Source organism: Heterodontus francisci, chromosome 2, assembly GCF_036365525.1.
Source record: "Heterodontus francisci isolate sHetFra1 chromosome 2, sHetFra1.hap1, whole genome shotgun sequence".
NCBI lineage: Eukaryota > Metazoa > Chordata > Chondrichthyes > Heterodontiformes > Heterodontidae > Heterodontus > Heterodontus francisci.
The window spans coordinates 73121208-73148650 of NC_090372.1; the positions used below are offsets into that span (position 1 = coordinate 73121208).

A 27443-nucleotide genomic window follows, 5' to 3' on the forward strand; every position below is an offset into this window, starting at 1 on the left:
AATTGGATGACATGGTCGGAATACAAGTGATACTTTTGAAATGACCAGGGATTTGAAAAAGATTTTGGCATATACACTGAATTGTTTTTCAACTGATTCCTGGCAAATTCAAGCCAATCAGAAGAGAGTGATTCATTTATGTTAGGCATATGTAAAGTGTAATGCGCACAGTAAAATCAGATTTTAAATCGATATAATACAGCAGCATTCTACTACATAGCATAATGCTAAGGTAGATCTTTATCCCACAAGGGCATAAAGTAATTAAAAGATAGGCTCAGGACAATTAGATTTAAACTGTTTTAATCAGGAAAATTTGCAGATTAGAATTCACTTGTCGGTTTCTGACTGCTATATATCTGTAATGTCAGAACATCTAACTGTAAAGCAAGCATATTACTCAGGTCAGAAGCATCCAGATATTTGTTCATTGAAGACAATGTTTTTAATGAATCAACATACTAGAAGATCTCCTGTGTCAGTGGTGAGTAAATCAGCCAAAATGCTCTTTATAAAACAAGCATGAAACCATACAATGTCCAAGGTATCATTTTGCTATGGCTGTAGTGTCCAAGTTGTATATTAATTTAAAGCCACAAATGGCAAAGGCAGAGCTAGCATTCCTAGGGCCCTGGGCACCTAGAATACCTTACCACTGCACTATCCTCCCACCAGATCACATGCACTCCATGAGCCAGTGCAAACGCACCCAAGAGCCACATTTCCATCCTGGTTCAGAGACAGAGAGCACTATACTGGAACAGAGTCTGCAGCAGGAGAGGTGGTCAGGCACCACGTCCTTGGCATAGCGAATTGATTTTTTTAAAAAAACACTGTCCACATCTGACTTCCCAAAATTATGTGCTCACCTCTCCAGATAGGATCTTCGTCTTTCCAACATGGTCCCATCATCTTTTCCCCCCATCACATCCTGATTCACTTTTCCACCACTCCTACCATCTGTTCCTTCTTATACAAATGCAGAAGCTGCAACAGATCTCCCATGGAACTGTAAGGGCCCCAAACACACCTCCCAAGTCAGACAGCAAATTATGTGCACTTTCTCCAACTCACTATGGTATATTTACTGGTCACTGTGCAGTATCCTCTAGACTCCAGATGCAAAGGAGGCAAGCACTTTGGATCTGGCTGTAAGGAAAGGCTTGCACCTTTCATGACCACATGTCCCAAATGCTTTACAGCTAATGATGTACTTTTGAAGTTTAGCCAGTGCTGTAATGTAGGAAACATGTCAGCCAATTTGCTCACAAGCTCCCACAAAGTTCAATGTGATAATGACCAGTCTGTTTTCATGGTGTTATTTAAGGGATTAAGTAACAGCAAGGACACAAATAATGCCACAAGATCTTTTAGGACCACCTGAAAAAGCAGTTCAGGCCTCAGTTTAACATCTCATCCAAAAGACAACACCTCTAACAGTGCAGCACTGGAATATCAGCCTAAATTGTTATGTTTGAGTCTTAGAGTGGGACTTGAACGCACAAGCTTGTGACTCAGAGGTGGGCATACTATCAGCTGAGCCATAGCTGACATAGTAAGTGCAACTCAGCACTTGGCTTTCTATATTGTTTTAATGGAAGCTCTATTAAAGGCATATCTATTAGGCACCCCAAAGCCCTCTGGCCAGAAGAACTTAAGCAGCAAGTGATCATGCAGGATGGCTGTCAGCATTTCCCAAGGATCCGTATGGTAGGAATGCTTGATGCAGGAACACTCCAATCTACTTTATTTTCTTGTTAGGCTCTAGCAGTGTGTTCTGCTTTGGTAATTTTTCAAGTTTCCATTTCTACCTAACTCAAGTTACCCCCCACCCCAATGATTTGAAGTTACCCCAAACTGCAATACAGCCACTATCTCCTCTCTCCCACCACCTTCCCCCTCGAAAAGAAGACACAGCTTCCAGGAAAGCTTTAAAATAACCGCTATAAACTACACAGAACATGAATTGTTCACTCTGTACTTGCCTTCCATTGGCTCCCATGCTCAGAGCTTTGTATGTGTTGTAACTTTTGGTGGTGAGGAGATTCAAACCTTCGGGACCGCATAAAACTCATCGTAAATATGGAGTGTTTGAAATTAAACTTGTTGACCGTTTATTCAAAAATTTGGTCCAACCCTGAAAATGTTGGGGGGCAGACTTTCGCTGGACGTTGTGGGCAAACTCACAACAAAAGTGGCGCAAAATAACTCGAAACACACGAGAAGCGCGGTGTGGAAAATGTCGTCAATTATCTAAATTTAACTGTGTTTCAGAAAAAGACAAGATTGTGCTTTGAATCTCCACCTACGCTCACTCTCCCAATGATAACGGTACAGCCACGAACGGACTCCAATTAACTATCGTTATCAGCCCAACACGCCCATTTTCTTCAATCACCACAGGATTTTAATTTTTCAAAATTTTACATTGAAAAATACACCATCCCAACCCTCGTTTTTCTATCCCTTACCTCCATCCTGCTCGAAAAAAAATTTAAATAAAAAAGTCTAAACTTCAACTCAAGCGCTTCGTAAATGACGTTATATTGATAAAAGTTCGCGTTCTGGCTAAAGAAAAACGATTAAAGAGACAAGCTCTAAGCCGCAGCCTCCTCTTCGTTGCTGCTGCCACCGCCGCTCAGCTCTTTCTAGAACATTCCCTCAACCCCACAAAATGGCCGTCCGCCGGTCACGTGACACCGATTCGCCAACGGAAAAATGGGCGACAGTGCTTGCCAGGATTCGAAAAAAAGTCCCAAAATACAAAGAAAAAAATTATATCACAGTTCTGAAAAAAAATATTTTTACATGCGTTGTATACCTTCATTGATCACAATAATTAAGCCAAGATGGCTTTTGGCGGAAAAAGCCGAAACGGCTTCGACTATGACGCAATTTAAATTCACATTTTTAACATTTTATAGACAATTCTTTTTGTAAGGCATAATATTTTTTTATCAAAATGCAGTTGAATACATTTATGTAATTTGCAAAAATAACTCAAAAATTTAATCTAGATCACGTGATAGTCGCAAGCGCTTAAAATAGTTCTTTATATTACGCCTTTTTTCAACTAAAAGGGGAAGATTTTCCTCTTGAACTTGCAGACGTGTGTTAATAAATCGTTCATGTTGAGTTAAATTGTATAAATTGTAAACGGGTCCCATGCAGAAGCATGCGCACGCGCGACGTGTCCGCGTGTTTTTGGCGGGACTGCAAGTGAAGCCTGAAGCCGCGTAGTAGCGATTGAGATAGAGAGCCCAGCGACCGGAGAGGAATTAAACTGGGCAGGTAGGACAGGCAGCTAGCCAGCCAGTTAGCTGTTGAGAACTTTACTGGGTTTATCATCTGTGATTCCCTAAAACCGCGCACTACCGGCCTAAGCAGCTATTCAGCTTGCGATTAACACCTAACTGACGAAACTTCCATTTAAATCGAGTGGACCGACATTGTGTAGGCCCCGAACTTACAGTAGGTTTGCGCCTACACAGCGGGAGCTCACTGAAGTTTCTCCATTAAAATCAGCAGAGCTTGTTGTTTATTTATTTTGGTTGTTGAGCGAAGGTTTTGTTTTGTTGAGATGGGATGATTTGTGGGGTGGGTGGGTGCAGTTAAACACAAAGATTTGAAAATTTGCATCTGCCATGATTCATGAATCTGCAGACTTCAATTTTTGTTCGTTCAAGAACTGCTTAGAATTTTATTTTTTTTTCTTTCGTTGCGGTTTGTGCCTTTTTCTCGTTACACTAGTTATTTCTGTAAAACTAGGGGGTTGATGCGTAACAAACACTTTAAACGAGATTTTAGTTCCTGTATAGTGAGGAAATAGGCTGCTTCCATTTATTTAATAAATACGTGAGATTAATTGTCAGTCTGTAACTGGCACTTTTATGATGCATTTGAGTCCTGATAAAAGCATCTGTGGAAATTCGGAGCTTAACGCTTGGAATTTTTATGAATTGTGCATTCTTTATTTTTTTGTTATGGGGAAAGTCGATTCGTTACCACTGCCTACAACACTTATTTAGTGTAAATTTAACCAAAAGTCGTACTGGAGAAGAGTCATAGGTTTATTCCTAATTTCGGGTCATTGGGTTGAGGGAAAACTAAAAAAACTTTAAAAATGGTGAACCAGCGGCTCTTATGGGGTATACAAGTTAAGTGGAATGCAAAAAGCAAGAACAGTACAATAAGTCTTTTTTTGTGGGTAGTTAGATGTATGATTAGATTGATAAGTTTCAGCGGAAGGATAAATAAAATGGGTTTAATGTTCTCTTGTGTACTTAGTTTTATGATAAATGTGCTTTATAACTGTTGTCTTTTAAAATTTGGTAGTAGTTTGACTTTATATTTGAACTTTTTCAAAACTTGTTAGGCACCCACCTGTGCTTGAATCTCTAATGCTACACAACAGGAGCAAGCGATAAATTGGAATTCAGTGTTTTCATTTGTTTTTGCTTTAGGAATGTTTACCTGCAGTTGACTGATCTCGATTGGGTTGTTATGACCTTTGCCATCTTGCACTATGTATCCCTTTTCTATTACAAACGTTTCTAATTTAAACAAGTTTTAAAATAGTTTCAACCTTGTTTACACCAAAATGTAAATGTTTGAAATGCTGACTTTATATATATGTGAGCAATTGCTGATTATTTTTTCCTAGGGCTTGAGTAGGCGGATACAAAGTAGAAGATGACCACGGTTGAAGATTCCTTTTTTTCTCCTATTAGCCTTGTTTCTACTAGTGAGTTAATCCATGTTTACAAATAATAAAAAGCAAAATACATCATGTTATATCCCATTTACAGTAATGTAACCATTTGACCATGTGTAAAATATTGAATAAAATTTATTCATAAACTTCCAGGCCCTAAGCAATGAAAACCTGAGTTCCCGTTGTGGTGCCAGGTCTGCCATTCTGAGTACAGAATGAGGTTGATAACTTGTCTTGAGAGACTGACTTTTCAACATGCAATTGACACTTCAGAAGATAGTTATTGTGCCACTATTGATGTTGGAGTTGATAAAGATTTACAAAATGGCAGATTTATATATTTGTGAATTAAGGATCTGCTAAGCTAAAAAAAATCTTCAAATTCTAATAGTTAGCTACTCATCCAGGATCCTGCATAGAGCTAGTAAGTGGGGAATATCATGTATGTGTTCAGTGGAGCTAGGAAAAAATGCTCAATTATATTTTAGATTTGTTATTGGAGCTTGAATATGTTTGGTGTGATTCCTTGTTTTTGTTGACATACATATCACTACATCTTGTGACACAATTGTCTGAAGTTGTAAACTTCTGCATATGTGCTCCCCTAAATCTTTGTAACAAACAGAATTCTGTAATGTACCTGGTTTAAAGCCCATTCTAAACAAACCCAGCTCTGATGAATTCAGGAGTGTAACTCCTCTCCCCTTCTTGCCCTATTTTACTTGCTAGTTTTTCCTAATATGAATCTAATACAGTACACAGAATGACATAAATAAAGGTCCTGAAATCTAGATCAGCTTATTTTGGGGCTAAATTGTTTTTTGTTTTACAGAAAGTGAAAGTTTTTTTTTCCTTATAAAAACAAACATTTTCTACATGTAATAAGTTTTTTGGGATCAACTGCAGACAAGGCATCACTTAAACATTTTTCCATTTTCACACTGCTTTTCCACTAAAGAGATGGAAGATTTCTCCCCTGCCCCCACTCCACACTACTCACTTTAAAACTTATGAAGGGCTCACGTTGTGAGTCCTCTTGAAATGTTCAAATTGTAGGAAATGTTTCTATCATGTTTAGTCACGAGTGAAGGTTTGCTCTAATGACTGAGTAGTAATATTGGCTTACACTAGTTTACAGGGCTTAAATTCGGGAAGAATTTTTTTACTTTTTTTGCTCTTCTCTGCTTCCTTGTCTCCCCCTGCCCTGCTGGAGTACAGGTACTAAAATGCACTCTATCTTGCTCAAATAGCCATTCATGTATCGTTCTTGTCATTTAGTGTCTGCAGACTGGAAAAGGGGCTTTGTAACCAAACCTAATATTGATGTGCACTTTGAGACAGCTGAAACCTTGCATTCTTTTTCTCTCTTAACCCAGAGGCACTGAAGCCAGTTATATTTCTTGCTGTCCCAGTTAGGGTTAGTTATCTGAGTGCAGATCTGGATTCGATGCTAGGACTTCCCTGATTTGTATGGCTCAGCTATTCACTGCATAAGCTTTGTGAGCCAGTGAGGGAACAGCTGCTAACAATTTTCAAAAAATTAAACAGTTACCCAAGGTTGTTCTTGCACCCACTGTTGTCTGTATGTGTAGTACTTGAGCAGTTATAGGGTATAACAAGTGTTTGTCCATTAACTTTTTGAAAAGAGGATGGAAAAGGGAGCTTTTCATCTGTTTCAATGTAAAACACAGCAAGCTGTTTCTTAGTCACCCTGATACTGAGTATAGGAAATACTGTTAACTTTTAATACTGTTGCTAGGGAGATGCGAGAGAAAGGAAACAGCACAACTGAGTTCAGTCCTTGCTAAATATCTGTATGCACACATACTTTCAGCACAAGTTACAAACTGAGTATTTGGCAGCATGAGCAGTTTTTCCTCCCTAGCCCGGGGCACCACCTGGAATCTTGATGCTGAGCACAGGCAAGAGATTGAATTTGCACTTTTTTCTGGTCATGCAACACTTAACCAAGCAAATGTGCTATCATGGTGGCTTAAATGAAACTACTGCAGTAGGAACTTGGTAGTGCAGTGGGTTAGACAGTCTCCTTTGCCTCTTGAGACTTTGTTAAATCTAAGCCAGATGGATTGGATAAAAACCTCTAGTTTGCCATAAAGGTCCAAATGAGAAGCCAGTATGGGTAGCCTCCAACACAAAATGACTCAATTTTTGGCACTAATTGGCAGTCTCACTTTTTAAAAAAAAAAGTAGACCAGTGATTTCCACCACCCACTATTTTTGGTTCCATATCTTTTTTTTTTTGTAGTTATTGTAACAAATTTATAGTTGAACTGGAATGGATAAAATAAATCTGTAAAGTGACTCAGTGTTGCTGCAGGGCCCAGAATGTGAAGAAGGGAGTTTGGTAAGGAGGGGAACTATAAATTAAGAAAAAATAAATTTAATTAAATTAACACAGACTGCAGGACAGGTGATGTGTCACGGCTGCAGTATGGGAAGCTCCTGGATGCCACGGCAATCCATGGCAACCACATCTGAAGTAAATATCTGCAGCTTGAGGAGCTTTGGCTCAGAGTATTGAGCTGGAGGCCGAGCTGCGGACACTGCGATGCATCAGGGAGGGGGAAAGTTACCTGGACACTTTGTTCCAGAAGACAGTCCCTTAGGCTAGGGTCATTTGTTTTGGTCAGTAGTTAGAGCCAGGAGGGTGTGACTGCGAGTCAGGCAGGTAAGGGGATCAAGAAGGTGGGAGTGGAGGAGCCTCAGCCCTTGCAATTGAGCAACAAGTTCGAGGTCCTTGCAGCTTGTATGGACAAGAGAGCTGTAGTGTGGATGAGCCGACTGACCATGGCACCACAATACAGGAAGCCACTCGGAGGGGAGGGGGGGGGGGAAGCAAAAAATGAAAGTAGTGGTAGTAGGGAACAGTATAGTGAGGGGGATTGACATTGTTCCCTGCAGCAAAGAGCAAGAGTCCAGAAGGCTGTGCTGCCTGTTAGGATTTGGGACAGCTGCTCAGGGCTGGAGAGGAACTTGCAGTGGGAGGGGAAAGATCCAGTCATCGTGGTCCATGTAGGTACCAATAACTGGCAGGACAAGGAAAGAAATTCTGCGTAGTCCGTATGAGGAGTTCAGCACCAAATTAAGAAGCAGAACCTCAAATGTAATGATCTCTGCATTGTTACCTGAGCCACATTCAAATTGGATTAGGGCAAATAAGATTAGAGAAATGAATGGGTGGCTCAAAGACTTGTGTGGGAGAAGTGGGTTCTGGTTTGTGAGGTACTGGGAAAAGTGGGGTTGTACTGTTGGGAAAGTCTACATCTGAACCATGCTGGGACCTGTGTTCTATTGAGCTGCATAACTAGGGAAGTAGAGAGGGTTTTAAACTAAATAGTGGGGGCAAGGGATCAAATTTGGGAAGATGTGATAAATCAAAGAATGGAGGAAAGGTATTAATATGGGAAAACATAAACCGACTGTGACGAGACAGAGTACAAATCTGAGTAAATCAGCAGACAAAGCCAGATTTTACAAAAATTATAAAAGGAAAAAAAACTAAAGGCTCTTTCTGATTGCACGTAGCATTCGAAAAGAGACAGATGAACTGAAAGCACAAATGGAAATAAATATGATCTGATATCCTGCAGCCATGTCTCTGTAATGGCTGACATAGATTGGGACCTGAATATTAAAGGGTACATGACCTTTAGGAAGGACAGGAAGCTAGGAAAAGGTGGCTCTGTTAATTAATGATGGTATTGGCACAATAGAGGAGGATGACCTAAGTTTAGGAAACCAGGATGTAGAAGCGGTTTGGGTCGAGATGAGAAATGATAAAGGCAAGAAGTCACTTGTGGGAGTGTGTACAGGCACCCTAACAGTAACCACTCTGTAGGACGGGGTATCAAGGAAGAAATAATGGGAGCTTATCAGAAAGGTACGGCGCTAATCATGGGGGATTTTAATCTACATGTAGACTAGAAAAATCAGATGGGACAAGAAGTTCATAGTATGTTTTTGGGATAGTTTGAGAGCAGCTCGTTCTGGAGCCAACCTGAAAGCAGGCTATACTAGACCTGATATTGTGCAACGAGATTAATTAATGACCTCATAGTGAAGGCACCCCTAGGCAGCAGTGATCATATGATTGAATTTGCAAAGTGACTGCTGAGAACGCAGCACAGCGCCGGCATCATCAGAATGCTCCCAGCTTCGCGCATGCGCAGTACGGACCCTTGCTGTCAGTGTGGTGCTGCGCATGTGCAGCCTACTTCCGCACCTAGTTTGCCAGCACCAATTTGCACATGCACACAAAAAACGTCATTGCGTACTGCAACATCTGCTCACAGCTCGCTCGCTCCCCGCCTCGCCACTCACTCCCCAATTCACCACCCCTGCCCCCCCACCCCCCAATCTACCTGTGGGCCACTCACTCACAGCCTCGCCGCCACTTCTGGTCCCCGCTCCCTCCTGCGATTGCTGGCTTTCTTCTCTGCACAGGCATAGCTGGGGTGGGGGAAGAAGGGAGAGGGCAACAGTGAGTGGCACACAGGTGGGGGGAGAGGTGAGGCGTGGAGCAAGCGGCGAAGAGAAGCGCAATGGCAGGAGGGAGCAGGGTATTGGGGGTGGGATGAAGGTGGCAATTGCAGCCACTGTGGGGAGCATTTGGGTTTCATTTTGTTTTGTGATAAATTGAGCAGCACTATCTTTACTACTGGCAGATGTCAAAAACATCGCAGACACTGGCATTTCAGTTCACGAGGCTGCATTTGTGCATGTGCAAGTACTGGGCCGCCTAGTGGTTTCATGTCAGCAAACGCAGTCTTGAATTTTACGTTCAGTTTGAGGCAGAGAAAAGTGGGTTGATGACTAGTATTTTAATCTTAAATAAGGGCAACCATGAGGGCATGAAAGCAGAGCTAGCAACAGTGAACTGGCAAAGTCGGTTATGGGATAGAGATGCAGTGGCAGACATTTAAGTGGATATCCCAAGTGGAGGACCCATCTGTGGTTAACTTTAAAAAAAAAAAAGTTAAAGATAGTATCAAACTCAAAGAAAAAACATTATAATTGTGCAAAGATGGGTGGCAGGTCAGAAGATTGAACAGAATATAAAAAGCAGCAAAGAATGACTAAGATTAATAAGGAGGGAAAAATTAGTGTACGAGAGAAAGCTGGCTACAAATGGAAAAGGTTTTTTTATTTATAAAAATTTTAAAAAGTTAATAGTGAGCGTTGGTCCTGTAGAAAGTGAGGCTGGGGAATTCCTAATGGAAAATAAGGAGATGGCAGATAAATTGAACAGGTATTTTACATCAGTCTTCACCATAGAGGATACAAGTAACATCCCAAAAATAGTTGTAAATCAGGAAATGGGAGGGAGGAACTCAATCACCAGGGAAGTTATACTGATCAAATTGTTGGAGCTGCGGGCTGACAAGTCCCTGGGTCCTGATGGACTTCATCCCAGGGTCTTAAAAGAAGTGGCTAGTGAGATCATTGGTGTGTTGCTTTTAATTTTCCAAAATTCCCCAGATTCAGGGGAGGTTCCATTAGATTGGAAAATAACGAATGTAGCCCCTTTATTCAAAAAGGGAGGGAGACAGAAAGCAGGAAACTACAGGCCAGTTAACTTAACATTAGTCATAGGAAAAATGTTAGCTGTTATAACAGGGCACGTAGAAAAATTCAAGGTAATCAGGCAGAGTCAACATGGTTTTATGAAAGGGAAATCATGTTTAACAAATTTATTGGAGTTCTTTGAGGGAGTTACATGTGCTGTGGATAAAGGGGAACTGGTGGATGTACTGTACTTAGGTTTCCAGAAGGCAGTTGATAAGGTGCAACATCAAAGGTTATTGTGGAAAATAAAAGCTGGTGTAAGGGGTAACATTTTGGCATGGATAGAAGATTGGCTAGCTAACAGGAAAAAGAGTAGGCATAAATGGGTCATTTTCTGGTTGGCAAGCTGTAATGAGTGGTGTGCTGCAGGAATCAATGCTGGGGCCTCAACTTTTTACAATTTATATCAATGACTTGGATAAAGGGAATTTGCTGATGACACAAAGATAGGTAGGGAAATAAGTTGTGAAGAGGACATGAGACTACAAAGGGATATAGATAGGTTAAGTGAGTGGGCAGAGATTTGGCAAATGGAGTATAATGTAGGAAAATGTGAAATTGTCCATTTTGGCAATAAGACTAAAGAAGTATGTTCTCAATGGTGAGAAATTGCAGAGCTCTGAAATGCAGAGGGATTTGCATGAATCGCAAAAGATTAGTTAGTATGCAGGTACAGCAAGTAATTAGGAAAGCTAAGAGAATGTTATCGTTTATCGCGAGGGGAATTGAATACAAAAGTAGAGAGGTTATGCTACAGTTATACAGGGCATTGGTGAGACCATATCTGGAGTACTATGTACAGTCTTGGTCTCCTTATTTAAGGAAGGATGTAAATGCGTTGGAAGCAGTTCAGAGCAGGTTTACTGGACTAATGCCTGGAATGGGTGGGTTGTCTTCGTAGGAAAGATTGGACAGGCTAGGCTTGTATCCACTGGAGTTTAGAAGAGTAAGAGGTGACTTGATTGAAACATATAAGATCCTGAGGGATATTGACAGGGTGGATGTGAAAAGGATGTTTCCTCTTGTGGGTGGCTAGTTTTTTCAGCCAGCACTGACACGAAGGGCTGAATGGGCTCCTGCTGTGTCGTAATTTTTCTATGGGAGAATCTAGAACTAGGGGTCACTGTTTTAAAAATAAGAGGTCACTCAATTATGACCGATGAGGAGAAATCTTTTCTCTCAAGGTCGTGAGTCTTTGAAAGTCTTCCTCAAAAGATGGTGGAAGCAGAGTCTTTGAATATGTTTGAGGCAGAGATAGTCAGATTCTTGATAAGCAGAGGGGTGAAAGGTTATTGGGGGTAGGCAGGAATGTGAAGTTGAGGTTGCAATCCGATCAGCCATGATCTTGTTGAATGGCCGAGCAGGCTCGAGGGGCCGAGTTGCCTACTCCTGTTCCTAATTCATATGTACTCAGCAGATTTTAGCCATTTCAATTGTTAAGTCCCAAAGAGTACATCTAACTATCTTTTCTGGACTGACTCCCAATTTCCTCTGTATAGCAAGAGCACACGCATTTTCCTTTTACCCTGTAATTCAGTTTCTTTTAAAATCTCTTAACGACGGTAACTGTTCACATTAACTCTGGCTTCTTTCCTGAGACACAAGATGCATTTACGGACCATTCTAGTTTTATAATCCAGGCTGAGCATTTTTCACTGTCTTCATACATATCACTGATTAACACTTTATCTCCTACAGATTGTGTATTGCCCTTCTGTAGGGAGGTTTTCAAACTTTTTCCTTCAGTTCCACATCTTCACCTTGAACTCAAAATTACTCCTGGGCTGGAATTTCCTTGAACCTTCTGCCAAAGTAATGACCAGAATGGCATGTCAATTTTTAGTGCAAAAGGTAGAGGAAATTCACACTTGAGGAGCTTGTGCTTTACATCTGAGTGTCCTCGAACTTCAGAAAAAAACACCGAGTTTGCTGCATTTATGGCAAATCTGAACTGGCTGTTCATTTACCCTCAATATGTAAGCACAGCATGAACATAAGTCATTTCTACTGCTTTATGGTATTTCTATCTTTTCCTTCTCACTGAGACCAGCATTCTATTTTCTGAATCTTTGAATGCATTTTTATGACAACAGAATGAACCACATTAAAAACTGAGAAGCTTCCACAAATGCATTTTTAAAAATGTGTGCCTAAAGTGCATTATTATGGTACGATGACTTCAAGCTTTAATTTTCATCCATAAAGAGTAACTTAAAGAAGGAATATGGCATAAGGCCTGCATTTTCCTCGGGTCTTGATTTTGTTTTTGCTGACTTTCACTTGCTTGCATTTTGTTTTCTTGCATTCCAGCATATATTAGTGAAGTTTTCTGAAATTTTGACAGTGCTAGTCAATGTAGAAAGTGGTGTACGTTTGGCATAACTTAATGGTTATGCTGTTTGAGGAAATTCCAGGCCTTTTTTGTTTTCAATCTCGAATAGAAATTGACTGACTAATTTTGAATTGACTAAGCTGAAAGCTACCCTTGAGTGCAAGTCATCTCTCAGGGAAATTTGTTAGAAACCAGTTTTCTCTGTTTTTAGGACCAGTATTTCCTTTTTGCCCTTGTGGCATGGGAAGCAACTATTTTTTTTTAATTCAATTTACAAAAGGTGAATGCAAAATGTTTCCCTTCCCCCTCTCTGCCTTCTGCTTCAGTTTGTAATTCATTTGTGGATGAGTGGAGGGTATGTGGTGCTAGGGTAGCTTAATGATTAAGGTACTCAACCAGTGACCAGTAGTCATGAGTTCAAATCCCACCATGGCAAGTAAGGAAATTGCATTCAATAAATCTGGTGATTTGTGGACTTGCACCATTTTGTTGTTTTTTTTTAAACAAAAATTGAGCTGGTTCAATAATATCCTTTTATGGAACTGATCCACCACTCCTTCCTGACTGACCTAAATATAGTTGATATTTAATGCCCTCAGGGCAAGTTAGACATGGGGACTAAATAATGCCTTGTCACTGAGTGCATTGCACGGTATTTTATATTAAAAAAACACCAGTAACCCAAGCAAAACAAATATGTATATATCTTTTTATGCCCAACAAAACTGGTAGGAGTTCTGCACTTCTAATTGAGCCCTAATTAAAGATTTGCAGTTGGTCTTTCTAATCAAGTTATGCAGCTTTAACATTTATTGAAAGCCTTCAAATTGAGATTCTCCATATGATAAATTGTTTTATCTGCCTATATGGTACTGATAACATTTTGAAATTGTTGCTCGGGTACCTTGTGATTACTTTAATTTCAGTTGGGTATATTTGGCTTTGGCGGGGTGGGGGAAGCAATGTTTTTATTTTACAAAAAAACAGAAATGAGGTTGTGCAATATTAAATGCCAGCATGTGGTTCTATACCTAGATGCTGCAGCATGTAGTTCTTGAGCCCTGGGATGTGCTTGTGCATATCTTGCACCTAGTGTAACTGTTTCAATGATGACGGTAGTATGAGAAGTAGGTCAATTGTCTGATGAGATTGTGTTCAGTTCAGTAGTTGAGGAGAGCAGATCAACAATTTTGTAAAGAATGGCTTTTGTTCCTCAAGAAAACTGCATATACATATGCAGCATGTTTTTGAGCGTACAGTTTTGAACTTGTGTGTAGCAATATTTTAAATAATTGGTAGGATTAGGGGAGAGTTGAGAATTTTTTCACTGAGGATGATGGGAGTCTGGAACTCACTGCCTCATAGGATGGTAGAGGCAAAATTCCTCATCAACATTTAAAGTGGCACTTGGGTTACAACACCTAAAGTGTATACCCATTAGGCTATGGACCAACAGCTGGAAAGTGGAATTAGGCTGGATAGTTTTCAGTGGCACAGACATGATAGCCTGAATGGCTGGCTTTCTTCTGTGCTGTAAATTTCTGATTCTATGAAACCATATACTAAAGTCTACAGTTGATCTTGGAAAATATGTATACAAGATCTGTAGTAATCATCTCAAAATTAATGATTAAATATTTAGAGATGACTTGGATGAAAATGAAATGTTATATTAGATAAATAGCTTTTATGCTTTTTTTTTGCCAACTGCTAAGCTACCTGGTATAGCATCTTTAATTGATGTGTGCAGCCTGCCCATGTTTTTGTACATACATGTTCCATCAAGCCTGTACTTGCATTTACTTTTGTAAAAGCACTTACATATAGGACTAACCAGCTACAGTGCATGAATTCAGGTGCTACTGGTCAGTTTGGTTCAACCTTACATCAAAGCCATGCAGTTCATGACCAGGCCACTGACTGGAAAACCTCAAAAGCTTTTGTTGTTGGCCCATTACTTTGGTGTTCGTAGCCATTGTGAAAGAGACATACTCAACAGCTGATAATGGGGAAAACCGGTATGCTTTTGAAACCCAAATGCTGGCCTTAGCTCGGACTTGATTGTAAGATACAAGGTGAGCGTGGGGAATTGGGAGTAAACAAATATTACCTGTTTGGATTTGTCATTTTATTTCTAAACTTTAAATTAAGTAGATTTAAAAAATGATTTTGGGACCTGTTTTGTGCTTTATTATGCTGTCCTTTTTTTTTTACAGCCAAAATGGGAAAGAAACAAGGTAGCAAGACGAAAAAGTCTGAAGATGTTCAGCCTGAAGAATATATTGTCGAAAGAGTATTAGACAGACGAGTTGTACAAGGAAGGGTTGAATACCTTTTGAAATGGAAGGGTTTTACAGAGTAAGGAGATTTACTGTGCAGGCCAACCTATTTAGTGATTTTTCTTTACTCTTCAATTTCTGTTTGAATGTTAGATGGTGAAATAGTCATGCTTTTTCTGTTGAAATATAGCAGTCTGCCAAGTCTCCTTGAGCTTGGAAATAAAATCAAATTTGGCATTTGCTAACAACTCTTAAAATGGCTGCCATAATGTTGATGGTATCCCACTGACACCAATAAATGTAGTGAAATTGCTTCTAAATCACTTGATATCTTGCTTGTCTGAATCAGTGAGCATAAAATTCACTTTGCAATGACGTTCACTTTAGTTCCTGCAATATGAAGGGAACACATCAACTGGAACTGGTTCTGCAATATGCTGCAGCACCTGGTGCTGTGAAATCCACCCCTTTTATGTTGAGACAGATTCCTCAGTACTGAGGGCAACAGACAAGCAACAACTGTTCATAACATTTGAGAAGTTGCATGACTTTTAAAATTGTTTTTAAAACTACAAATGGAGACAAAATGGCAAAATTAGTCTGTGTTGTGCACTTAATCTAGTTGCAGTATTTAACACTCGCCATATTTGACAATGTTCCCATTGGTGGCATTGGGTAAAGTCATCCCTTGAGGTGATTGACAGCAGTGCTTTAACATAAGTGTTAAAACAAAGTTAGAGCAGCCATTCCTCATCTACTGCAAATATGGGGCCAGACTCATCACTTATTCTATTCTTAAAAAGCCTACCCCTCTAACTTATATTCTTCAACTCTGCAGCACTGAATATTAGTGTCCCTGGTATTCCAAGGTACAGAATGATTCATGTTTGTTTGGTAAACTTTTGTGCTGTATGCATTTGCAGCATAGCTTGGAGGATACTGTAATCCGAAACCACCTATAGCTTAATACCTGCTAGCAGACATACGAAATCTGAGAAGAGATGAATGTTAACAAATTTATCCCAGTTCTGCTTGTAAGTATGTATGTATGTATACTGTTATGTGGACTTCCATTATGGAATTATAATTGAACGGCTCTTAAAAGATTGAATATATAAAAGAAAGTAAGATTACACTATAAACCATGTTATCTAATAAGTGAACTATTCCAGTTGGAGAGCTACAAGTTATGTTGTCAATTCCTGAATGCTATTTTTTAAAGAAAAGTACCAAACATTTATCCAGCTCCTTTTTGCAGTGTTATTGAATAAGGAGTTAACTGTTTCTGCCATTGTTACTAAGTGTAAGGGTCATATTGGCAGGTATACAATACATACGATATAAACTAGTGATCATTCATTAAGAATGGGTACAATGTAATGGGATTTATTTCTAGTCTTATTTGTATCCATTTTTCTTTACATTTGTATTACTGTTTCTTGGGAAGAACTGATGCAGGTTACCAATGGAACAAATTGCTCGTGCATAAGTGCTCACATGCTGAGTGAACAAGTGCAGGATCTGCATTTTTGCTTTCTTTCACAAGCTCTTATTTAGCAGGGATCCCATTAAATTAGTTTAAGTTAAATGGAGTATTCTGAGTAAACACTTATCTAATTTTGATATGAACTTGTTACAGTGCTGACAATACATGGGAGCCAGAGGATAATTTAGATTGCCCAGAGTTGATCCAAGAGTTTCTGGATTCCCAAAAGGCCACCAAGGAGCGTACTGATGGATTCAAAAGAAAATCTGTCTCTGAAAATGAGAGTGAAGAAAACAAGCCAAAAAAGAAAAAAGATCCAGTAAGCTGCTGTCTTTAGATTGATATTTCTAGGACTGATTTAACTGAAACAGCTTTTATTTATTTTACAACGAGACTGTGCAAAATAATAGTTTGACGAGAATAAACAATGCTAATTTTTGATGTATGTTGCACTGTTTCTTGCACAAGAGTGCAAACGAGCTATACACCCCAGGCTGTGACTAATTTTCTTGTGTCTAGTTGCTGGGTGTGTTAAGAGTATCTTGTATTGATGCACTTGGGACCTTAAGCATTTGGTTATTCCCATTCCACCCCCAACAATGAGAGTCTGAGTCAATTGGGAAGAATGTAAGCAGATGGTATAAATTCAGATCATGAGTCTGCTGCCAATTTACATCAGATTGCCACCTGCATAATGCGTTAACCCAGAGATGAATTTGATTCATTGCAAATGGAAATCAACTTGGTGATAAGTGGAGTTTTTTTTATGTGGCTACCAACATTTTGACATTTAAAATTCAACATGATTTGACTAAGTTCAGAATGTCAGTGTTTTAAGTTGACTCCCCATGAATTTTTTTTAAATTCTATTGTTCTTGCATTAGACCAGGTGAGAAAAACAGAATTTGTAACATTAATAGGTGCATTTTCGAGCACCTTTTAAACATTTTACTTTATTTAAAAAAAAAGAAGTCCCAAGGTGTCAGCGCTTATAGAAGAAATGAATGAATGCTATGCCGCTGATGGGGGAGATTGGGGCAGGCTGAGATTATGGAATTTTTCGATGAGAGCAACAATTTTCAGTTCAGTCGAAACCTCCCTCCAACACAATTGGTGAAGACGATAATGAAGTGACAGAGCTTGTAGGTAAATGAGTAATGAAAGTGTTTCTGATGGGTCTTCGTGTTGGTGTGGGTAACTGTTTCAGTGGCAGTGAAATGGCCATTGTTGCAGAGGTGGAAGTAAGCAGGTTTTGCAAGCCTGAGCAAGTAGCTGAGATGTGCTTGAAGTTGGCAAAAGCCAAAATTATTATTTTTTTCCTACTGAATATCAGGAAAATACTTTGACTTGATGTCAGCCAGACATAGATGATTATGGAATTGAAGGAAATGATGGAGCTGTGTGGTTGGGTACCATGGGACTATATTTCAAAGCTGGTCCCCATGCCTTTGGATAATCCTGATCTGTAATTTTAGGAAAAGGAGGGAGGTTTGAGGTTAGATTATTATGAAACTCCAGAAGTGATTGTGGAGATGAGATGCAAAACTATTGCATATGTGCTAGCTTCATTTAAATAGTATGAAGTGAACCATGAGGACAGTCCCATGGAACTGTACAGTGGATGCAAATGGTGTGGTTGACTGCATCCAACACTGAAGAGTTTGAGGGGAATGAGATGGAGAAATGTGCTGTGTTTGGAGTATTGGGGGAGTGGTTAATGACAAGCTAACTTGTTATGGTGGTGTTGTTTTAAGAGATAACAGTAGACCATGGCACCTGAATGCTCTCCTTTTAAAGTTGCCATGGGGTCTTTTATTATCCAGTATTAGGGGCCAGGAGTGGCAGCTGAGTGGGAGAAATTAAGGGAGCCAAAGATGGCTGGTAAAATTGAATAGTTTGGCCATGGAGGGGAGCAGAGATGGGAAAGAAGCTAATGATTTGTGAATTAGAAGTAAATAGATGAGAGGAGGAGAGATGGTAATTGCTAAAGGGTTGGTCTTCAGAGATGATAAAATCTGTGAGTTCTTTTTCAACTTGAAGGTTGCAGGGACAAAGGGCGTTTAAGGAAGTGAACAGTCAATTTTAAGAAAATGTGTCTGCCTCTTTGATCCTGAACTATTAAGGATTTTACTAAATACAACAATGACACTAGTATTCAAAATGCTGAAAGCAGATCAGTTGTGTGCTCCTGTTTGAAGCCCTCAGTTAAGGGAGCAAAGGTGGAGTACTAGGAAGCAATGAAATGGACTGGGTGATCAATTTGGTCTTCTAAGGCAGAGATAAGGGAACAGATGAACAGCACCAAATTGTGGCATTGACGAAATCCACTTGGTTTCAGACTTTTTTAAAATATGTAGTTTATCATATAATCTTTGTTTCTATAGTTGGCCAGTGTATGTATTTGTGTTTTCTATAACTTTAGTTGACTTGGAATGCAAATATGTAACTAGCATTTTTCCTTAAAAGAACGACAACCAACCAAGAGGCTTTGCAAGGGGGTTAGAACCAGAACGCATCATTGGTGCTACTGACTCAAGCGGCGAATTGATGTTTCTAATGAAATGGTAAGGATTTCTATTCTAAAGTATGCTCGAGCTAAAATATGGATTAATAGGTTTCCAATTTTAAGTTGTGTAGATTTTTTTTTTATTGCCCTTTTCATCTAACTTAATTTTCATAAAGCTTTATTGTATGTAATAGATTTCATCATTAGAGATGCTTTAGGAAATATTAAATGCAGCTTACTATCTGCCTAAAATACTGAACCTACAAAAGAAGCTCAGTTCAGGGAAGTAAAAGAAATGCTTGCATTTATATAGTACCTTTCATGTCCCAAAGTGTCTAATAGGCAATGATTTTTTTAACAAAGTGACTCCTGACAACGCAGCAGCCCACTGACATCATTAGAGCGCTTCAAGCTGCGCACGTGTATAAACGGTCTCCTGCGTTCTGAGATGCTACACGTGCGCAGCCTCCATCTTGCTAGGACTAACTGCCGCATATGCAGGAAAACACTCTCCAGCCTCTCGGCCACTAACTCCTCGCTTCACACCCCCCCCCCCCCCCCCCCAATCCCTCCAGATGCCAGCTTTAGGCCATGGCGTTTCCCTCCTCTTGGCCACTTGCTCCAACGTTTGTCACCGTGCTGTCCGAAGAAGCAAGGCGGGCCCCAAGGGGTGACTGGGCAACGTTGGAGTGGCTGGCCAAGAGGAGGGAAGCGGCGCGGCACGCGGTCTGGAGCTAGCGTCTGGAGGGATTGCGGGGAGTGAGCGGCCGGAGAGTGGGATGGGAGGAAGTGGGGAGTGAGCAGCTGGCGAACGGGATTGGAGGAGTATGGGGGGAAGCCAGTGAACGGGGTTATGGGGGGGGGGTGGAGGAGTGAGCAGTCAGAGCGGGATGGCATTGAAACCTGACTGAATTACGGAGGGTGTGCAGCACTGTCGGGGGTGCTGTCCTTCTGATGAGACTTTAAACAGTGTAACATTCTAAGAGTATCAACCAAAACATGTTCCTTGTGTGCTGCAATATTTGCTTTTGAATCGACAGTCACTACTAAAGTAATTCACTTTTGGTGAAGTAAGATGACTAGGTACTATATAACTGGTGCATATGCAGGAGGGAGTGGGGGACTGTTTGGAGTGGACGGAGGCGGTGGTGGTAACCTTTGGGATTTTTGGGTTGGTTATTTGTGATAAATTGAGCAGCACCATCTTTAATCCTGGCAGCTGCCTCAGCGTCGCAGACAATGACGTTTCTGTGAAACAGGCTGCTTTGTGCATGTGCAAGTACAGTGCCACCTAGTGGTTGCATTGTTAGCAAACACCGCCTCTTTAAAAGTGTGTAGTCATTTTTGTAATCTAGGAAACATGGTAGTCAATTTGTACATAGCATGCTGTCAAAAACAGCAATGTGATAATGACTTTTTTTTGTTCCTGTGTGTTGGTTGAGGGATATATGTTGGTCAGGACACTGTTCATTTTTTATTTTGGGGCTAAGTGACCTCCTCCTGTTTCTATGTTTCTTAAACACCTGCATACCTCCCACCCCATGATATTTGTTAAAAATTTCAAGTTATTGTCAACCTTGCAGAAATTCTATTTTTTGGATCTGCTTCCTTTAGAGCTCCTCCAATGACCAATTTTGAGAACTTGTTGCCAGTGTTCTATTGCTTTTGGAAGTACTTTCTTTTCCTTAGATGCTGTTATAGATCGCAAGAAAACTAGAGGGCTTTTAAACTTTTGAAATGTTACTTTTATACTAAACTGAAATGAATGTCATACAGCTGTCTGACTGCCCCATAGACTAGCTTGATCATGGTTGAACTCTGGATTACAAGAGTAAAGCCACAATTTTTAACTCTTCCCCCTCTATAATAGCATTCATAGATGCTTGAAGTCGAGGGGATAGAGAATCTGATGTACTAGCAAGTAAATGCACTGCATAATGCAGTACTAAGCTACACAGACTAGAAGTCCTGGATTTGTATATGCCGAGTTAACTGATATCAGGCAGAATGTAACTGGGAGGTTGGTAGAATATTGGTTAACAGTTAGGAGGCTGTTACAGTTGATTCCTGTCCCTTGGTCAGGTTGAGGAAAAGCTGCAAAGTTCTCCCTCCAAATCACTAACCAGTAACTGCATGTGTGGGGACACGATCAGCTTTTAGTCTCTTAAATGAAATATTTATGGGTGACTGGCCTTGTGGACTGTGGTCGTCAAGGAAATTGCTTAACACCATTTTGCAAGGAGAAAATGGTGGGGGAATCTTTTTTTTTGTTTTTATGGTGTTGGAAATTACATCAGAAAAAGGGTTATGTATGTGAAACTGGAATTAGTACTTTTAATTGTTTAGTATTTTGTGATATAATGTTTTGTGCTGAATTTGTGTAATTATATTTGAGGTTCTTTTGTAGACTCAGGCCTATGCATCATAGACTGATTGCAACACAGAAAGAGGCCATTTTGACCTGTTGTATCCATATTGGCTGTCTAAAAGCTACTCAACTAGTCCCACTTCCCCACCTTTTTCCCCATAGTCCTGCAAATTGTTTCTCCAGATATTTATTCAGTTCTTTTGAAAGCCCCAATTTGAATCAGCCTCCACCATACTCGGGCAGTGTATTCCAGATCCTAACCACTTGCTGCATTTTTTTTTTAAAAGGTTCTTCCTCATGTCGCCTTTGGTCCTTTTGCCATTCACCTTAAATCGGTGTCCGTTGGTTCTCGACCCATCTGCCAGTGGGAACAATTTCTCCCTATCTCTCCGGTCCAGACACCTCATGATTTTGACCACCTTTTGTCAAATTTCCTCTCTACCTTCTCTGAGAACAGCCCCAATTTGCCAATCTATCCATGTAACTGAAGTCACTCATCCCTGGAACAATGCTTGCAAATCTTTTGCGCCTTCACTAATGCCTTCACATCCTTCCTAAAGTGTGATGCCCAGAATTGGACACTGTTACAGTTAGCTGAGGAGGGATCGAAGGGCTTCCCTTTTTTTTTTCTTTCCCTGTTTGACCACAACAAGTTTAGCTTTTTAAAATGGATGTACTGGCCAATTCAGTAGGTCTTTGGTTCTGGTTATGATCATAACATTATGATTATGATCATGCATATTAGTAACCAACATTCATGTTAGGCACAAAGCTGGCAGATGGTTTTTATGTTTTTAAAGTCCTGACAATGCAAGTTCAAATCTCAACATAGCAGTTTGAGAATTTGAAATTGTACCAGTAAAAGGGACATGAAGCTGTCAGGTTGTTTTAAACCCACTTGCTTCATTAATGTCCTTCAGGGTGGGAAAGTTGCCATTCTGACCCAGTCTGGCCTACTTGTCACTCCAGTCACACCAACCTATAGAATGATGACCCATTGTGCCTGCGCTAGCTCATTGAAAGATCTATCCAATTTGTCCCATTAACCTGCCCCTTCCCCATGGACCTGCAAATGTTTCCCCTTCATGTCTTTATCCAGTTTTATTTTTGAAAACTACTATGGAATTTGCTTCCAACACCCTTTCTGGAATTGTATTCTGAACCTGAACCAAAGGCGATGGGAGGTAAAACTACTTTTTTTGCAGTGAATGGTTAGGATCTGGAATGCACTGCCTGAGTGTGTGGTGGAGACAGATTCATTTGTGGGTTTCAAAGGGGAATTGGATAAGCACCTAAAGAGAGACTTTTCAGGGCTATGGGGAAGGGGTAGGGTCGTTCTTGTGGAGAACTGGCATGGACACGACAGGCAGAATGGACTCCTGTGCTGCAACCATTGTGATTCATAACTCGGTGTGTTTTTTCAACAAAACAATTTCTCACGTCTGCTCCAATTTTGCCAATTTGCCTTTTAAATTTGTATCCTGGTCACTGCCTCTTCTGACACTGGAAACAAACCCTTGATTTTTGAACCCCTCTTAAATTTCCACTTAACCTCTTGGGATCCAAGAACAACACTACCAACTTCTCATCCCTCCATATGAATGTATGAATTAGGAGCAGGAGTAGACCATTTGGCCCCTTTGTGCCTGCTCCACCATTTAATCATGGCTGATCTGATTGTGGCCTCAACTCTTATTTCCTGCCTACCCCCGATACCCTTTGACTCCCTGTTAGTCATCTACCTCGGTCTTAAAATGTGGTTGACTCTTAACTGCCCTCTGAAATGGCCTAGCAAGCCACTCAGTGCAAGGGCAATTAGGGATGGGCAACAAATGTTGACCTTTCCAGTGACGCCCACATTCCATAAAATAAAATAAAACTCCAACTGCCAACTTGTCCACTCGCTTAACCTGTCGGATATATCTCTCTGCAGCCTCTCTGTATCCTCGCCACAGCTTAATTTCCTCACCTCTTTTTAGCCCCTAGATTACAGTCAATTTCTAGTATGAAACTTGTGTCTTCTACTGTAAAGCCAGACACACAATATTTGTTCAATGCCTCTGCCATTTCCTCATTCCCCATGATAATTTCTCCTGTCTCTGCTTCTAAGGGACCGACCTTTTACTTTAGCTACTTTCTCCTTTGTAAGAGTTTTTATAGGTATATAAAATCTGTTTTTACATTACTGGCTAGCTTTTTTTTTTCATTTTTTTTATCAACTCTTTGGTTTCTAAAATACTCCCAATCCTCAGACTTGCTACTTTTTTTTGCAACATTGTAAGCCTCCTCTTTTAATCTAATACTATCCTTAACTTCCTGAGTGAGCCACAGATGGGGCTTTCTTGCGGAGTTTTTGTTTTTCAGTGGAATAGTGTTGTGTCCAGTTTAGATCACCACACTTCAGGAAGGATGTGAGGGCCCTTGAGAGGTACAGAGGAGGTTTACCAGAATGGATCCAGGGATGGAGGATTTTAGTTGCATGGTTAGGTTGGAAAAGCTGGGGTAGTTCTCCCTGGAGCAAAGGAGATTTGATAAAGATGTACAAGATTGATAGGCCAAGATAACTTGGGACAAGGAAAAACTGTTCCCATTAACTGATGGTACAAGGACTAGAGGACAAAGATTTAAGGTTTGGGGCAAGAGATGCAGGGGGCATGTGAGGAAGAACTTTTATGACATAACTGAAGTCCTGCATCTCTGGTTCCATTCCAGTAATTCTCCTCTGCACTCTCCCTAAGGATCTGACATCCTTCCTAGAGTGTGGTGCCCAGAATTTTATAATAACTTGGCATTACTTCCTTGCTTTTATACTCTATGCCTCTTTATTAAGCCTAGGATCCTGTATGCTTTTTAACGGCCTTCTCAACATGTCCTGCAACCTTTTAAGACTTGTGTACATTCCCTAGCTTTCTCTGTTCCTACAGCTCCTTCAAAATTGTACCCTTTTACTTTATGTTGTCTGTTTGTCCATACATGTATCCTGTGTCAGCCCATTTCACCAGTCTGTCATGTCCTCCTGAAGTCTGTTACTATCATCCTCACTTGTTTCTTCTCTCAGATGCTTCATCCTGATCCCTCTCCACCTGTCTAATTAGTTTAAATCCACCCCCATAGCACTAGGTTCCCTGCAAGGACATTGGTCCCAGCTCTGTTGAGGTGAAAACTATCCATCTTGTCCCTCCTGTCCCAGAGCTGGTCCCAATGCCCCAGAGAAACTGAAGCCCTGTTGCAGCAGTTTCATTATAATTATATTCTTTGTGTATAACGTATGCTGGAGGCTGAGTCGGACAATAGTTTGTGGGATTCAGAACATTAGCTGTACGGGCTGAGCTGTGGTGTGTTGGGGGAGGAGGTTCATGAATCCCAGTTGTATGGCTGGGATCATTTGGGGTTGACTGCTGGAGGGATTGGATAGGTATGTTTCTGGATATGTTACTATTTTTCCTGAATCTTTTTGCATCTTTTGCATTGAAAATGTTATTTATGGTTGTTTCTTAACTGCCTTCTGAAGTGGCCTAGCAGCCAGCACACCATAGCTTAGAGAATGGGGGGATGTTTTAAGTCATTAGTGTAATGGTACGGTAGTGAGCCCTGGGGCACCATATACAGCACCTCTTCACGCTCACGCGACCCTAATTGTTGTACAACCAGTGCCTGTTTCTACCCTTAACATTTGTAAGACTTTAGTCATATAATTTGAGTTTGTTATAAAGCACTAGGCCAAAATACATTAGATCTGAAAATTAAAGAAACTATTTAGAGGATCAAACACAATTGTTACTGGCAGTTTCATATAAATTGTGGGGGGGGGGGGGGAGCGGTGTGGAGGCTGGGATTACAATAAATACAGCAACTTGCATTTCTAAAGTGCCTTTTCACATGGGAAAATATCCCAAGGCGCTTCATAGAAATGTAATTGTACACAATATGGGCTAGGGCAGTGAGGAACCTTGGGGGTATTTTGACTTGGTTGGCAGGGGAAAGGAAGGTCTGGCAAAGGGAACTAAGCAAATGGTCTCAATCTTAATGGTTAAAGCACAGAAGGAGGTCACTTAGCCTGTTGTGTTTGTGCCATCTCGCTGCAAGAGCAACTCAGCTAGGCCCACTCCCCTACTGTTCCCCATAGCCCTGCAAATTTTTTCTTCTTGGGTGCTTATCCAATTAGGACCCCAGAGAGTGACCTTTACTATGATTATGGCAGTTTGAATCATCCATGTGTGTTTTGAGATTGATCCACATTTGATACTAAACAGGCAATTTTCTTCTCCAGCCCCATACTTACCTAGAGTTGCATTGAGACTGCCACTGTCCAAATTTCAAGTAAACTTGGAGAAACAATGGTTGCGGTCCCATCTATATAACCTCCTCATACCAGGTCATCCTTTTAGTGGTGAGCTTCTAATGAACATGTGATTTTTGAGACAAACCTACTAAAAATTATGAAAATTAGGAGGCTGGTGGATTTTTCTCCCCTCCCCTTTTGGTTTATGAAATTGCTTTACAATATAAACGGTATCTTTGCTTTGTGAATGGAATTACCCGCAAATATATTATAATTTAGGTAACTTGTGCCAGTACTACGCTTGCTTTATACCTGGAACTCTGGGATCTGAGCTCTGTCAGAGACTGGGTTCATGTACCCAGGATAGAAGTTAAGGTTATGAATTCAGTCTGAGTGAGGAGCAAGGGCTTCTGAAGGAGTCATCAGACATTGATAGTTTGAGATTTTGCTGCATGAGTGGTTCATTAAATCAAGTCTGATTTAAGAATATTGTCTTTGAATGTAGTCCAGCATCATGTAAACATTATCCTTTTTATTTGCGCCCTTTAGGAAGGATTCTGATGACGCAGATCTGGTTCCATCCAAGGAAGCCAATGTTAAGTGTCCACAGGTTGTAATTGCATTTTATGAAGAGAGACTGACATGGCATTCCTATTCCACAGATGATGAGGAAAATTAACTGCAGCATGCAGTAAAAGTAAAGGATTTGTGGAGAAATTTTATGTATTCATGTTCAGAAGTACTGTTATTGTCAAGTTTAAAAACCTGCGCTTGAAATATAAAGTTCGCCATCTGTTTAATGCCCATTGACTGCAAGGTGAATTTCAGCTGGATGGTTTGTGCATTGAGACTGGAACATTTGTTACTTAGGATATATTGATTAAATCCATAAATATCAAATGTACTTTTGGTCCTTTTTATTGACAATAATACAGTCAGTCATCTTGGCTGTTTGCCAGAAAAATTGTTTGTGCACGTCAGTGGATAGCTTGTGTTACATCTGTCGTGAGAATCGTGACCTGCAGTCACCCTGATTTAAATGGCATTTTTATGTGAACCTGTTTGCTTACATTATCCATTTTTAAAAAAAAAACTCAACTGCAAGTGGACAAATAATGCATAAAGTCTAAATCTGGATGAATGATCAATCAAGTTCCAACTTGCAGGATGTTTGGCTCAGCAACTTTCATTGTAGCTATTTTAATTGTTTTAACCATATCCAGTTTCTAAAGTTACTGTTGTAAAGTTTCATTGGTAGTTTGTAAATGTATGGTTTCAAAATATAATTTGCCATGTACTATTTCTGTAGAGTTGTAATTCACTCAGGATTTTTTCAATGGTTCAAACAACCAAGAAACTGGTCAGGCACTTCAGATTCAATAAGTCTGTTGTAATGCAGCTGGTGAATTGAAGCTTAGGTACTTGATTAAGTTGCTAAGTGCCATTTGACAATAACGGTCACTTGTATATTACAGGCTGTAACTATCCTATGTTGGCCCTCCATTTAAGTCTATAACATGTATGATCATGATGTAGCTAAATCAACTAAAAAAAAATTCTGCCCTAATGTTGAGCTGGTGCAGCAGTTTGTTCTCAAATTAAGGAATTGTGACAGTTTTGCAATACACGAGTTGGTTATGAAAGCTGAGCTTATTTTTATTTATAAATTTAGACTTAATGAGCAATGTTTTTGTTGAGTACTTGATTTGTCCAGTTTCTTCCATGATGATTTCCATTTCTTGTTGATTGCTGCGGAAAATGTTTAATAAAACTATTTTTGTCTTTTTTGAATACAAATTTCATCTCTTTATCCCATGACACAAATTCCGGTGTCTCAAGCTGAAGATGATAGCACTGGTAGTTTGACCAAACTGAGTAGAAATAGTGCAA

The 27443-nt window shown here is 40.2% G+C and overlaps 2 protein-coding genes across 6 annotated transcripts in view; one reads left to right on the forward strand and one right to left on the reverse strand.

Annotated features, from left to right (window-relative positions):
* The window catches only part of LOC137384707 (heterogeneous nuclear ribonucleoproteins A2/B1-like), a 45605-nt gene extending 42949 nt beyond the window's left edge, over positions 1-2656 (reverse strand). For 3 of the 4 annotated variants that reach the window (XR_010977640.1, XM_068059025.1, XM_068059013.1), the window contains exon 1: positions 1986-2656. Coding sequence is in view for 3 of the 4 variants with exons in the window: in XM_068059025.1 (XP_067915126.1) it covers positions 1986-2075 (90 nt within the window). In the remaining variant the exon portion in view is untranslated. The remainder of the gene's footprint in view (positions 1-1985) is intronic. The other variant, XM_068059035.1, reaches the window with a different exon arrangement.
* A 464-nt stretch (positions 2657-3120) lies between these two features.
* LOC137384723 (chromobox protein homolog 3-like) lies at positions 3121-27350 on the forward strand. Of its 2 annotated transcripts, XM_068059046.1 has the most exons (6): positions 3121-3291; positions 4664-4744; positions 14849-14990; positions 16551-16716; positions 18864-18961; positions 26103-27350. In XM_068059046.1, the coding sequence occupies exons 2-6, from the start codon at positions 4693-4695 to the stop codon at positions 26230-26232; spliced, it is 588 nt and encodes a 195-aa protein (XP_067915147.1). In that variant the 5' UTR covers positions 3121-3291; positions 4664-4692; the 3' UTR covers positions 26233-27350. The 2 variants fall into 2 exon arrangements, with proteins under 2 accessions (XP_067915147.1, XP_067915157.1); XM_068059056.1 differs by lacking the exon at positions 4664-4744 and having other exon boundaries at positions 3122-3291.
* The last annotated feature ends 93 nt before the right edge of the window (positions 27351-27443 follow it).

What these genes read in the sequence shown, in the direction of transcription:
- LOC137384723 (XM_068059046.1), top strand. Translation starts at nt 4,693, where the DNA reads ATGACCACGGTTGAAGATTCCTTTTTTTCTCCTATTAGCCTTGTTTCT. An exon ending in TATTAGCCTTGTTTCTACTA is followed by an intron (nt 4,745 to 14,848) that starts GTGAGTTAATCC and finishes TTTTTTTTACAG; the next exon opens with CCAAAATGGGAAAGAAACAA. An exon ending in TTGATGTTTCTAATGAAATG is followed by an intron (nt 18,962 to 26,102) that starts GTAAGGATTTCT and finishes TGCGCCCTTTAG; the next exon opens with GAAGGATTCTGATGACGCAG.